This window comes from Conger conger, chromosome 13 (genome assembly GCF_963514075.1).
Source record: "Conger conger chromosome 13, fConCon1.1, whole genome shotgun sequence".
Classification (NCBI taxonomy): domain Eukaryota; kingdom Metazoa; phylum Chordata; class Actinopteri; order Anguilliformes; family Congridae; genus Conger; species Conger conger.
This window is the reverse complement of record NC_083772.1, coordinates 9,796,975-9,811,315: the sequence shown is the minus strand read 5'-3', so window position 1 is coordinate 9,811,315 and position 14,341 is coordinate 9,796,975. Positions and strand designations below refer to the sequence as shown.

At 45.1% G+C, this 14,341-nt stretch overlaps 1 protein-coding gene across 2 annotated transcripts in view; it reads left to right on the top strand.

Moving 5' to 3' along the window:
* Positions 1–14,341, top strand: part of rxfp2b (relaxin family peptide receptor 2b) — a 41,931-nt gene extending 27,590 nt beyond the window's left edge. For both annotated transcript variants that reach the window (XM_061217007.1, XM_061217006.1), the window contains 8 exons: positions 824–895; positions 4,462–4,533; positions 4,685–4,756; positions 5,257–5,328; positions 5,606–5,835; positions 10,191–10,601; positions 11,324–11,542; positions 14,040–14,341. In XM_061217007.1, the coding sequence (XP_061072991.1) occupies positions 824–895; positions 4,462–4,533; positions 4,685–4,756; positions 5,257–5,328; positions 5,606–5,835; positions 10,191–10,601; positions 11,324–11,542; positions 14,040–14,302 (1,411 nt within the window). In that variant the 3' untranslated portion in view covers positions 14,303–14,341. The remainder of the gene's footprint in view (positions 1–823; positions 896–4,461; positions 4,534–4,684; positions 4,757–5,256; positions 5,329–5,605; positions 5,836–10,190; positions 10,602–11,323; positions 11,543–14,039) is intronic.

The following is a 14,341-nucleotide window of genomic DNA, read 5'->3' as shown; positions in this document are numbered from 1 at the left end:
TTTACATATGAAACTTTTTTGGGGAATAGCTTAAGTTGACATCTCAAGTGAGACATGATATTGTTTAATTCATTCTTGACCAGCTTTACCATATTTTTTCTCCAGTTGCGTGTTCAGTTGGCACTTTTTACATTTCTGGAAGGGTAAATCACAGGTGAATCTTTTTGTTTTGTATCATATTACTTCAGAGTGGGGAAATCTATTTAGAAAATAAAACAACCTGACGAGGTAGGAGATATTAGACACTAGAAAAACAGGAACAAGTTTTCGACGTCCCTATTCCAGACAAATTGACAGACAGGCGCCTACATGCACACACACAAACGTGTATGTGTTACGTGTTTTCAGTTTAATCAGACAGGGAAAGTTGCAAGAGCTACAGATAGAGATTGCATCACAGAACAGAGACAGTGGGGAATCAAACCCCCAGTGGCACTGGAGATTCCTGTGAGAATTAACTGCCCTACAGCCTGTGCCAGATGTTTAGCACAAGCCTTTGTGCAAGATTGTTTGTAATGTTGTTTGTGACACAAGTAGTTTCAGGCGGCAGTCTGATTAAAGTCTTTCTTTCCACTAACTCCACTGCTATGAAAAATAGCAGTTTTTTTTCCAGGTTGATTCTAATTATTTCCAATTCTCACTGAGTCTGCTCCTCTCATAACGATGTTCCCTGAGGGTGTAGGCAAATATAATTTATGAAACCTTTGATTGAAATGGACAGATTCAATGTCGTGAGATACAAGTTGTAAAACATGAACTGCTTCTACGATTTAATTTTTTGCCCTGAATGTAATAACACAGCTTTCATCATTGTTCTCTTCAGATCACTGCGCGCCAATCGAATTACATCGCTTCCAGAAAATACATTTCAGTCCCTAAGGATTCTGGGAGAACTGTAAGTGATGGTCACACCGTCCTTGGATTGAAGACTGCATTGAGTGCGAGCAAAACAATAATATGTGGTGTAATATTTGGCCATATTTAATATTGAGCAATAGCTTGTATGAAACGCATAAACCCCTTTTTTGGGTAGTAGATCATTTTTATTCCTATGTAGTAACTGTCAGTTGTTTCATAGTATGTTATGAGGTCCAATTCAGGCCAGAATTGCTGGAAGTCTCCTGATTATTTCAGGTCTCCCCTGTTTATATGAAAGAGCACAGGCCTGCCCTGGGTTTACATTGTCATACCGTTGCATGCTGTGTGGCCTCCTTGCTGTTTCATGGAGATGTACATTTCCCTGACATTTGAGTGCTGAATGTGTCATGTCCTGTTTGAATGTGCCGCTATGTGTACACGTATGATAGGATAAAAAATCCCTTGAAATTAGTTTGTAAAATGGTATGCGATTCCGACTGTCAGAATTTTGCCTGTTCAATCCCCTGCCCTGTGTGTCAAAGTGTCCCTGGGCAAGACACCTAAAGCCCAATTGCTCCTGATGAACTGATTGGTACCTTACATGACAGCCATGGTAGCACACTCGCACACCTATTGCCGTCGGTATATGAGTGTGTGTGTGTGTGTGTGTGTGTGTGTGTGTGTGTATGTATGTGTGTGAATGGGTGCCTCAATTGTAAAGCACTTTGGATAAAAGCACTATATCGATGCAGTCCATTTACCATTTAAACTACATCGAAATTCTCGTTTTCATTTGTAATGGCTGTATGCCAATAAACCTTTACTGCAGCACATCTATTATATTTCCTTGCTGCATTTACCATGGTATGTTCCATACAGTAAAGATGTGCCATTCTCCTTTGTGATGAAAAGTTTGTAAAAAATAAATAAATAAACATTTCTACACTATGAATCAAGGATCAAAGTACTGCTTTAATCAAATTTTAAAAAACACAGAGAAAAAATAGAGAGCATTACTTGCCACTTCAGACTGACAGAAAATGCATCTACTGTTGTGTTGTGTGTAGTGCCACTGATTGTTAGTGTTTTTAGCAATCACTGTGCTATGACTGACAACGTATTCTGGTTGGAAGAAAACTAGTGTTGGTGTTTTGATAGAATGATTTTATTTTGAGACATAGGCAGAGTTTTGGTAGTTTTGGTGCATTTTGGGTATGAAATTAACTATTGTGGCGGCACGGATGGTGCAGTGGGTAGCACTGCCGCCTCACAGCAAGGAGGTCCTGGGTTTGAATCCCTGTCGGCCGGGGCCTCTCTGTGCGGAGTTTGCATGTTCTCCCCGTGTCTGCGTGGGTTTCCTCCGGGTACTCCGGTTTCCTCCCACAGTCCAAAGACATGCACGTTAGGCTGATTGGAGAGTCTAAATTGCCCGTAGGTATGAGTGTGTGAGTGAATGGTGTGTGTGCCCTGCGATAGACTGGTGACCTGTCCAGGGTGTTTTCCTGCCTTTCACCCAATGTATGCTGGGATAGGCTCCAGTCATTATAATGCTATGTTCCCATTGCATGCTTAAAATGAGAACTTCTAAAGGACTTGGGAATGTGACCCTGCCAAGATGCAAGAGAAGCTAAGGAAAATGGGATGTGACCCCTCCATCTTGATTCCTATTAATATTCTTGGTGCTTTGTTGTGTAGAGGTTGTGATCAGTCAGTATTTGTATCAGACGGCCAGAGAAGAGGTAATTACAGGACTGTAATTTGCCAGGTACAAACCCATGCCTCAGTCTCTCAGCGTCAGACTATGAGAAGAATGGCCTTACTTTAATTACATTTCTCAGCTGGGAAAAGGCCACACTAATGTGGTGCTGGAAGCCCAAATTTAAACTGAGCACAACCGCAGACTCTTCACTTTATCACCGGCATTAAGGCCCTGGGACCCGGGTGTGGTGTTATGCACCAGCCTCAGTCTGCCTAATATTCTCTCTGGAGTCTAATGGTGTCACAATTTAACTGGTGTAAAATTGGGTAATACTGTATGTTTCTGAAGGGCTCTGGCCAAGGGGAGTATGTTCATAGACAAATGCAAAGGCATCACTGTGGGACTCCACAAAAACCTTCAGCATTTTCAATGTCTCACACTGGCAAAATAATTATATTCCTGTTAAATAGTAGACCAATTTAATGGCGTTCCAGAAATACCTTCCAGATTTTCCAAATGGAGTTTCATGGCAAACAGCATTAAAGAAATCACTAAAGTTTTATATGACAGAAGTGGATAGCCTTATTGAAACAGTATCTCGCTTTGAGACATTGGTCCCTCATTTTGAACTGATATGTGATTTGAACAAAATCCATACTGAAAAAAAGAATAAGTTGAAAGTCATTGAGTTTTAATACCACATTTTCAGGCTCAAGAAGGGGCCTTTCATATGGGCCTGAAATTGTCTGTTTAGAGTTGTCTATTGTGATCATGTAACTGCTCTTTATAGTTTGAATATTATCTTTCCGCTTTATTGAATATTTCATAGCTTCATTGAATTTCTAATACTCTAACATATCCAAAGAATCATGGACGACATTATGGAAACTTTGGAGAGCATTGTCTAGTTTTATGTTGCTGCATATTCCCAAGTGTTTTGACTGTTTTATAGAGGTAGGGTGATTTATGGTTTAGTTTTCCCTACACAACAGCTCACAACAGATTAAGTTTTTTCTGTCTAAAATTTTCCCCTGGGAGAATATTTGGCGTTCGTTCCATGTTGATTTTTGTTATATTGTGCTTTCACTGAGGTAATAATTTTCCCTAAGGGTGTCCCAGAATGTTTTTTTCTAGTGGATTTCTTGTGTTAATTTAACTTGTGTTAATTTAACTTCCACGTTTCACCTGATCTGTTGTGATAACTACTGTATTCAGGATCTGAATACTCTGCTTTCTGCTGTAATGAGAATGGCCCTGCCATTGCCACGGTCTTAAATCTGTGCATATTGCTGTTTTCCTGTTTTGTTTTCCGGTAGTGTTTTTTTTTTTTGGGGGGGGGGGGGGGGATGTGAGATCCAAGTATTAGGAAAAATTCTGATCTCTATCTGTCTGTCTGTTTGTCTCTCACGCACGCAAGTCTCACTTTCTCCTATCTCTCTTTCTATCACTCTTTCTCCTCTCTCATTCAGTCACTCTTTCTCCTCTCTCTTTCTATCACTCTTTTCCCTCTCGTTCTATCACTCTTTCTCCTCTCTTTATATCACTCTTTCTCCTCTCTTTTAGTCACTCTTTCTCCTCTCTTTCTATCACTCTTTCTCCTCTCTGTCTTTCTATCACTCTTTTTCCTCTCTCTTTCTTTCACTCTCTCCTCTCTCTTTCTATCACTCTTTCTCTCTCTCTTTCTATCACTCTTTCTCCTCTCTCTTTCTATCACTCTTTCTCCTCTTCGTCTCACTCGCTCTCCCCACTCTTTTCAGCAGGGATCATTTCATGGTGGAGATGAGAATCTGAATGAATTTAAAACCACAAGGCGTTTGTGTTGATTGTTCCCATGACACATAATTAGAAGCATGTCCCAGAGATGGGATCATATTTCACTTTTGTTCCCGATCATTTTATTTCAGAGATTTGTCAAGCAACAGTATCAGAGAGCTGCCAAACAAAATCTTCAAGGATTTAAAGTCTCTGAAAGTGCTGTGAGTCCCACGCCGCCGTTATAATATAAAATTATTTAAAGATGGGTTTCTGCATTGTATTATGGAACATTCTCCTCATCGCTTTATGACTTAGAAGATGTCTCTGTCGCCGACACGGCTTTGGGAATGACTGGGTTTTGTTTTGCGACAGAAATGTGTCCCACAACCCTTTGGGCCATATCCACCCAGGTCAGTTCTATCACCTCGTCCAGCTTCAGTCCCTGTGAGTAAAATAGTCCTGCTTTGCGTACTATCTCTCTTCTTTTTCTAAACACTGCAATTCCACCCGGCGGTTAATGGCTGCAGTTTTCATCTCCTCCTGCCATCCAAATTAAAGCGAGAGGCCCTGGCAGAGTTCCCGTAGAAGGATCTAAACGTGCCATAAAGCAGAGCAGAGCCATTTACGCGGCATATATATCAGCGCGGTGATGATTATCGCCGCGCTCCCTTCGCCACTGTCAGTATCTGCGTGGGCCCTGATGCACTGTGGCTTTGTGTCCGATGAGTTCAGTGAATGGATTGCACCGTGCTGTGTGCAGCGGATGGCAGTTGAGAGAGAGCCCGCCCTTAGCCTGTGTCTGAGTTCATAAGATGGCAGAACACCCAGGCAGTTAAAATGGCGGATCGGACAGAAGGAGATGGAATACTGATTGGTCAACCAGGGGCGGATTGTGGCGCGCTAATCTCCTCCGTTTGTCTGTTTTTATTTCTCGTCCCCCACAGAGGCCTGGAGGGTGTCGATATCCCGGACATTCAGACGCGAATGTTCCTGCCCATGAGAAACCTCTCCTTCATGTAGGCACCAGCGTCGTTCTCTTTTAAAGAGCAGGCAGGGAAGAATGTGGCTTGGTTGTTTGGGAAGGGGGCGGGCAAAAAGGAAACTGACATGCTCCCCCTGCCCCCAGCCATTAATTATACTCACACACCTGCCCATTCTGGTGATCACCTAACATATTAAAATGCGAACTTTTAAATGTGAATCTAATGGTGTCCACACACATTCTAATTCGAATGGTGTCCACACACATTTTTAATGATGGGAGGTTTATTATTTTTTTGGTTAATATTTCAGATATTTCAAGAAGTTCCAGTACTGCTCCTATGCCCCTCATGTCCGCAAGTGCCGCCCCAACTCAGACGGGATCTCGTCCTTCGAGGACCTGCTGGCCAACACGGTCCTGCGGGTGTCAGTGTGGGTGATGGCCTTCATCACCTGCTTCGGCAACCTCTTTGTCATCGGCATGCGCACGGTCATACGCGCCGAGAACACCCTCCACGCCCTCTGCATCAAGGTGCTGTGCTGTAAGTATACTCACCCTCTGGTTCAGTATTACATTATTACATTACGTGGCATTTAGCAGACACTCTTATCCAGAGCGACGTACAACAAATCAAACACACAGTAGTGTATACTGTGAGTATACTCACCCTCTGGTTCAGTAGTGTATTCTGTGAGTATACTCACCCTCTGCATCACGGTGCTGTGCTGTGAGTATATTCACCCTCTGGTTCAGTAGTGTATACTGTGAGTATACTCACCCTCTGGTTCAGTAGTGTATACTGTGAGTATACTCACCCTCTGGTTCAGTAGTGTATACTGTGAGTATACTCACCCTCTGGTTCAGTAGTGTATACTGTGAGTATACTCACCTTCTGGTTCAGTAGTGTATACTGTGAGTATACTCACCCTCTGGTTCAGTAGTGTATACTGTGAGTATACTCACCCTCTGGTTCAGTAGTGTATACTGTGAGTATACTCACCCTCTAGTTCAGTAGTGTATACTATGAGTATACTCACCCTCTAGTTCAGTAGTGTATACTGTGAGTATACTCACCCTCTGGTTCAGTAGTGTATACTGTGAGTATACTCACCTTCTGGTTCAATAGTGTATACTGTGAGTATACTCACCCTCTGGTTCAGTAGTGTATTCTGTGAGTATACTCACCCTCTAGTTCAGTAGTGTATACTGTGAGTATACTCACCCTCTGGTTCAGTAGTGTATACTGTGAGTATACTCACCTTCTGGTTCAGTAGTGTATACTGTGAGTATACTCACCCTCTGGTTCAGTAGTGTATACTGTGAGTATACTCACCCTCTGGTTCAGTAGTGTATACTGTGAGTATACTCACCCTCTAGTTCAGTAGTGTATACTATGAGTATACTCACCCTCTAGTTCAGTAGTGTATACTGTGAGTATACTCACCCTCTGGTTCAGTAGTGTATACTGTGAGTATACTCACCCTCTGGTTCAGTAGTGTATACTGTGAGTATACTCACCCTCTGGTTCAGTAGTGTATACTGTGAGTATACTCACCCTCTAGTTCAGTAGTGTATACTGTGAGTATACTCACCCTCTGGTTCAGTAGTGTATACTGTGAGTATACTCACCCTCTGGTTCAGTAGTGTATACTGTGAGTATACACACCCTCTGGTTCAGTAGTGTATACTGTGAGTATACTCACCCTCTAGTTCAGTAGTGTATACTATGAGTATACTCACCCTCTGGTTCTGTAGTGTATCCTGTGAGTATACTCACCCTCTGGTTCAGTAGTGTATACTGTGAGTATACTCACCCTCTGGTTCAGTAGTGTATACTGTGAGTATACACACCCTCTGGTTCAGTAGTGTATACTGTGAGTATACTCACCCTCTAGTTCAGTAGTGTATACTATGAGTATACTCACCCTCTGGTTCTGTAGTGTATCCTGTGAGTATACACACCCTCTGGTTCAGTAGTGTATACTGTGAGTATACTCACCTTCTGGTTCAATAGTGTATACTGTGAGTATACTCACCCTCTAGTTCAGTAGTGTATACTATGAGTATACTCACCCTCTGGTTCTGTAGTGTATCCTGTGAGTATACACACCCTCTGGTTCTGTAGTGTATCCTGTGAGTATACTCACCCTCTGGTTCTGTAGTGTATCCTGTGAGTACACTTGCCCTCCTGTTCAGTAGTGCCTCCTTCAGGTAGCCCAGAGCCTGGGGTTCAGACTTCTCCTATGTGGTCATCTAGGGGCTTTGGGACCCCCCCCCTTCTTCCCAATTCACAACACACCTAAAGCCGAAAGACCTTGGGAGCAGAACTCAATTTATTTTTAAACAAACAAGGATAATTTTAATGTTAGCAGTAGACTGGTGGACACAGGAAGGCAGCCTCATCACACCTTTTTCATCATAATTGGACAATTTGCATAAATCACAGCGGTAATGTGTGTATGGTATGCGTGTGGTATGGAAGTCAAAGCTGGTTGTTATGATGGTTCCCACTTTAGGCAGTCCGTTAACACCTGGGTAGTTAAAATAAAGACCTGGATGTTCGCACTTCGCTCTGGCGGGAGACAGGGGTGCAGAAACAGAGTAATAGACGGACACCCAGCTGACTGGAGCGGGTCGCCCTGTCACCCGCTAATGAAACTTCCCCCAGACACGCGCAGTAATGGTGCTGCAGCTCGCGCAAGCCTTCCCAAGTGGTGTCATCTCGGGAGCATCAAAGACGGTTTCTTATTTATTTATTTCTTACACAAAGGAGGTGATTATGCTGTGTGGCGAGTGTTTCATTATCGGTCCCCGCGCCGGGGTGTTCGCTGCCTGTCAGGCTGCGATTGGTGGAGCAGCTTCCCCTTGCGCTTGGGCGGCCTGTCGTAATTCCTGCCGTGCTGGGACTTACTGTCACACTTGTACTTCCTATGTGTTGAGACTTCCTGTCATGCTGGGACTTCCTGTCATGCTTGTACCTTCCTGTTGCGCTGGGACTTCCTGTCATGCTTGTACCTTCCTGTTGCGCTGGGACTTCCTGTCATGCTTGTACTTCCTGTTGCGATGGGACTTTCTGTCATGCTTGTACTTCCTGTTGCGCTGGGACTTCCTGTCATGTATTTACTTCCTGTTGTCCTGGGACTTCCTGTCACGTATTCACTTCCTGTTGTCCTGGGACTTCCTGTCACGTATTTACTTCCTGTTGCGCTGGGACTTCCTGTCAATTCTATACTTCCTGTGCCCGGGGACTTCCTGTCATGTTTCAGCTGGCTGAGCATTCAGACAGGCTTCTCTGTGGTGCCCCGGAGCTCGAGGGCAGCAGGAACGCCGGAGGCTGACGGACCGTGACTGAGTGGCCCATCGACAGACACACACAGTCTGCAGGGCAGTCTCAGATCTCCTTATTCATTTCAAAAAGCCAGGCTCAATGCAAAATAAGCATTCTGTTTACAGCCGTTTCCTACACTTGACTCCACTTGGCCTTCTCTGTGACAGTATTAACACAGAATAATCGCCGTCATTACAAAATAAAACTGCCATTCATTAAAAATAAAGAATTGCCAGGATGAATATAAATTGCATTAACAAATTATTGCTCTCGTATCTTTTTCTTCTTCCCATCTTCCAGTTTCCTGACGCTCTTTTAGACTGTCTGGGAGTTAATTTGTGTACCCTTGACAGAGAAAGAATTTGTCCAAAAGATGTATTGGGCAATTAGCAATTGTCAGTCCTAACACGTTTGGTTTTGAAAGATGCTCTGCACTCTTATGACATGATTACATGGAACAATTGATAAAGCAGTCTTAGCAAAGCGGGCCTTCCTGTTCAATAGGAAATGCTCTCCGTAGTCAATACCAGCACAGAATGTTTACTTATCCATACCCCTGCTCCTTCATTGTACAAAAACAAATCATCTTCTATAACTGCTTTAGATGCTGACATGTCATGCGAGGATGAGAACATAATTTTGTGCCTTTTATGTTCTGCGGTTTTCTAAACAAACAGTAGCAGTAAAAACTTTACAGTGTGCTGCTGTGCGAAGGAGCAGCGCTCAAACAGCAGCTAGATCCTCATACATACTTTTTTTGGCAGGTAATGGAACTCACAGTACCATTAATCAAGTGTTTTATAAATAAATAAATGTCATAAAATGTCACTGCAACAATGCATGGACTCCATTCCTCATTGGTCGGATGAAAAAGGGGGAGAAATCGTCTGTCTCGGGAATCCATATATCTTGATTTAACATCAGTAGCAGCCATCAGCAAATGAGTGGTTTCTTATGCATGTCTGGGTTACATGCACTGTGCGCAGCAGTGTTCTATTACAGCCTGTCACTTTGTTCGAGGTTTATTTACGATTATGTTGTCCCGGCTCTCGGCCGGTGCATCAGTCAAACACACCTGCTTTAGCACATCATCTCCGCGCTGTCGGTGTGAGAGCAGTGTGGTGGGTCTGACGTGGCAGGCTGCCTGAGGGTGAGATGCACTGGGCTCTCACCGGAGCTGAGGGCAGAGAAGCCAGCCCGGCTTCATAATTGTAAGCCAAACGCTGTGATTTGCAACGTATCGACAATTATAGCAGGATAGAAAATGGCGATGTGAACGAGCGTACAAGCAGGTCAGATCACAAGCCCTTGGTAGGCTTTAAATCGGCACTGGAGTGGAAATGTTTTGCTTGGTACTGTAGTTGTTTTTAAATATTTTTTCTCGTTATTTATTAGCTTTGCACACAGTCTGATCCATGATAACTCATATATACACACTTGTGACACACGGCATACATTTTACTCCCGTGTGATAAAGTGCAGTGGCTCAAGGGGCCAGCAGCTGTGTCCTACTTTGGATTTGAACCCGCGTAGACCCCCCTGGCTCTGTGACTCCCCCGCGGCTGCAGGTGCGGACGGCCTGATGGGGGTGTACCTGTTCTTCGTGGGGGTGTCGGACGTGAAGTTCCGGGGCGAGTACAACCGAAACGCTCAGGCGTGGATGGACAGCCCGGAGTGCCGCGCCTTGGGCTTCCTGGCCATGCTGTCGTCGGAGGTGTCGGTGCTGCTGATCACCTACCTGACGCTGGAGAGGTTCCTGGTGATCGTGTTCCCCTTCAGCCACCTGCGGCCGGGCAAGCGGCGGACCGTGGCGGTGCTGGCGTCCGTCTGGCTGCTGGGCTTCTGCATCGCCGCCGTGCCCCTCCTGGACGACGACCTCTTCGGCAACTACTACGGCCGCAACGGGGTCTGCTTCCCCCTGCACTCCGAGCTGGCGGAGAAGCCCACCGCCAGGGGCTACACCACGGGCGTTTTCCTGGGTGAGCCCCTCCCCTCCTCCCGTGGAGAAAGGTCTGCTCGGCCAGCGCGAGCAAAAATTCAAAAAGCAGTTTTATTATCCGCACTGCAGGAAAGCCTTGGAGTGTTTTAGTGTCGTCATGAGACAGATCGGTTTTTGCAGACGCAGTTTGAGCCGAGTCCTTGAGCAAATTCCATTTTGAATGGACATTCGCAATACAAAACTCATTTTAGTTTAGGACCAGGCTTAATCTGTGTCTATGAAATTGACTGACTGAAACTTACTGCGTTTTCACTCTTGAGCAAGGTTTTTACAGCAACTACCCTACTGTATATTTGGATTGAATGTGAGGTTGTAAGCTGTGCAAGGTGCTCTGTATAAGGCCATTTCCTTTTCAGAAAGTGACGATGCAACGCTCTTGCTTGATACCCATGAGTAAAATTCTAAAGATCTGATGTTTGCATTAATTTCCAAACTGCTTCCCATGCTCACATTGCACTTTTTATGTAGATAATTTCATTTAAAAATAGACATTTGGCGCTGGTGTTACCTGATCTGTTTTTGTTCTCACCAGCAATGCAAGCACTGTGTGCTCAGGTTTTGTTTAGTTTTTTTTCGGTTGAGTAACTTGTATTGTTGGCTATTAGTTATCAATGAACTGTACAGGCCGGTGAATGAGCCTCATTTGATTTGTACGGTGCATGATGTGACAGACCTCCCTCCCCGTCTCCCCCGTACGGACAGGTCTGAACCTGGTGGCCTTCCTGGTCATCGTGCTGTCCTACTCCAGCATGTTCTGCTCCATCTACAAGACGGGCGTCAACGCCACCGCGCTGCGCAGCCGGCTGCACAAGGACGTGGCCGTGGCCAACCGCTTCTTCTTCATCGTGTTCTCCGACGCCCTCTGCTGGCTGCCCATCTTCCTGGTCAAGGTCCTGTCCCTGCTGGAGGTGGAGATCCCAGGTCAGTGGGTGGGGGGAAGGCCTTCCCCTGTGTGGTTTGGCACAGTTACACCTGTTACACCCAATGACATTTTTTTTTTTTTTTTTTTTTTCGAACTGATTCGTTTTCTTGCCCACATCTGCTCTGATCTTTCCAGATGGTCCTTTACTCAAGTTCACAACAGTAGTTTTGAAGTTCAGTGGGAAAAAAGTAGACTGGGACGAATTTCAATGAACAGTCACTTGGAGGCAATGTAAACATTTTATTGTTGACATTTTATTTTGCTGTGGTTGCTGGCAAAAGGGTTCTTTTCACTTGAATCAGAATTATTCAATCGCTCAGCGGATTCTCTCAAACAGATCACCTCAAAGTGACTTCACAGTTCATCAGAGATACTCTCAATGGTGACAGTTGTTTTTTGCCGTGACTAGGTTTTCTGTTTTTTTGCTGATGTAATCTGGGAGCACCTGTCCAGGTGAAACTGGATATTGGTGCTTTGGAGCTCACCCAAACCCCTGCTGTGTACTTAAATCCATGGATATGGGGGCCTACTGCTCAGTTATGCCCCTGACTGCACAGACAGCTGTGCTACGACACAGTGCTACAGCCCGGTTATGTCAGCTGTGCTTTGACACCGTGCTACAGCCTGATTATGCCCCATATTGCACAGTCAGCTGTGCTTTGACACTGTGCTACAGCCCTGCTATGTCAGCTGTGCTTTGGCACTGTGCTACAGCCCTGCTATGTCAGCTGTGCTTTGACATTGTGCTACAGCCCTGTTATGTCAGCTGTGCTTTGACACCGTGCTACAGCCTGATTATGCCCCATATTGCACAGTCAGCTGTGCTTTGGCACTGTGCTACAGCCCTGTTATGTCGGCTGTGCTTTGACACTGTGCTACAGCCCTGTTATGTCAGCTGTGCTTCGACACTGTGCTACAGCCCGGTTATGTTAGCTGTGCTATAACACAGTGCTACAGCCCAGTTATGTTAGCTGTGCTATAACACAGTGCTACAGCCCAGTTATGTTAGCTGTGCTATAACACAGTGCTACAGCTCGGTTATGTTAGCTGTGCTATAACACAGTGCCAAAGCTCGGTTATGTTAGCTGTGCTATAACACAGTGCTACAGCTCGGTTATGTTAGCTGTGCTATAACACAGTGCTACAGCTCGGTTATGTTAGCTGTGCTATAACACAGTGCTATAGCCCAGTTATGTTAGCTGTGCTATAACACAGTGCTATAGCCCAGTCATGTCAGTGGGCGGGGGTGGGGCCTCCTGTCCCTGGCTGGCCGCTGCTCCGTGGGCTGAATTTATGATCCGCTGCGGCACTCCACACTCAGAGACCGCGGCAAGCCCTGCCTGGGAGGGCGGCTCACTCCCTCGCATGGAGACGCCCCCGGCGCTGCTCCCAACGTCCAAATAAACGGCACGGGGTCCTCTCTGTCCTGTCCCGAGGTCATCTGTCCCCTTTAACCACTGATGTATAGGAGATGGGGGAGACGGGGAAAGGCTGCCTGTGTGGTGTTTTGGCTGTGTACAGGAGATTTTGTTTTTCTGCAGAAGAAAGTCTCTTAAATTTATTGCTACGGATTGGTGTGTATAGCCTCCTCTCGAGCCTTGAGGAGAACAGATGTTTTCCTCAAAGTCTGAATAAGGTTTAGCATAAGAAACACAAGGTGTGAATTACTGCGCACCCCAAAATGTGAGTTGCAGTTTAAATCAAATTAAATGCTGGTGCTTGGCTCTGTACTCAGATCAAATAAGTATAAGTATCATGTTTTATTTGAGTGTAATTTTATTGCTAGGATTTTAAGAAATGTATTCATGAAATAAAAATTCAAATTTTTGTTTGTTTTCTACTTGCACTAATATGGATAAAAAAATAATTGCTCAGCTTTAAAAACGAGCAAATGTAATAATGGAGAGTGCTTAAACTGTTCATCCTTGTTATGTTTCTGTTTCTGAAGAGGAAATACATTTCAGGGTCAGGGAACATTTAAAGAGCGTTTGAGTAGGATAATGTTATGCCAGTGATTCTCCTTAGTGCTCTGTGCTTTACTGTAAGCTGTATGCTCTGTATTTATGTGCTGTAGAACTGGGCCGTCCCCTGTCAATGGCCTTTTCAAGCCCCATTTATTCATGCCGAGTATATCTGATGAAAACACCTTCCCTGAGTTAACTTTTCCCTGTCAGCCACCCAAGGTGCCCTTTAGAGTGACTGCCACCATTTTACAGCTATCCTTTTTATGTGTCTGTGGAAGCTGACTGCTACACTCAATTCATTTTAACCCCATCTCTCTCTCCCTCTCTCTTTCCCTCTTCTTTCATTCTTCCTCTCTGTGACTCTCTCTCTCTACCTCTCCTCTCTTGCCCTCGCTCCCTGTTATGTAATTTCAATGGCAGTGCTTCACTTGCTCGCTGTACTCAATAATTGCCGACGCTTGTATAGTTAAACGTTATTTTATCAATAGTAATAAACATTGTAATGCCGGTCTCTCTCCCTCCCACCCTACAGGGACCATAACGTCCTGGGTGGTGATCTTCGTCCTGCCCATTAACAGCGCCCTGAACCCCATCCTCTACACTCTGACCACCAGTGTTTTCCGGGAGCAGGGCGAGCAGCTGCTCTGCCAGTGGCAGAGGCTCATGACCACGAGGAGGGACAGAAAGAGCCTGTCCAGCTCGGCCATTTACGGGGAGGCCGCGCGCCAGACCTTCTTCCACCAGGACTACAGGCCCACCGTACCCGCCCCAGAGGCAGCCACCAAGTGGACCTGAAGAGAGGGGGGGAAACCGCCCTTTAATACCGGTTAAAAG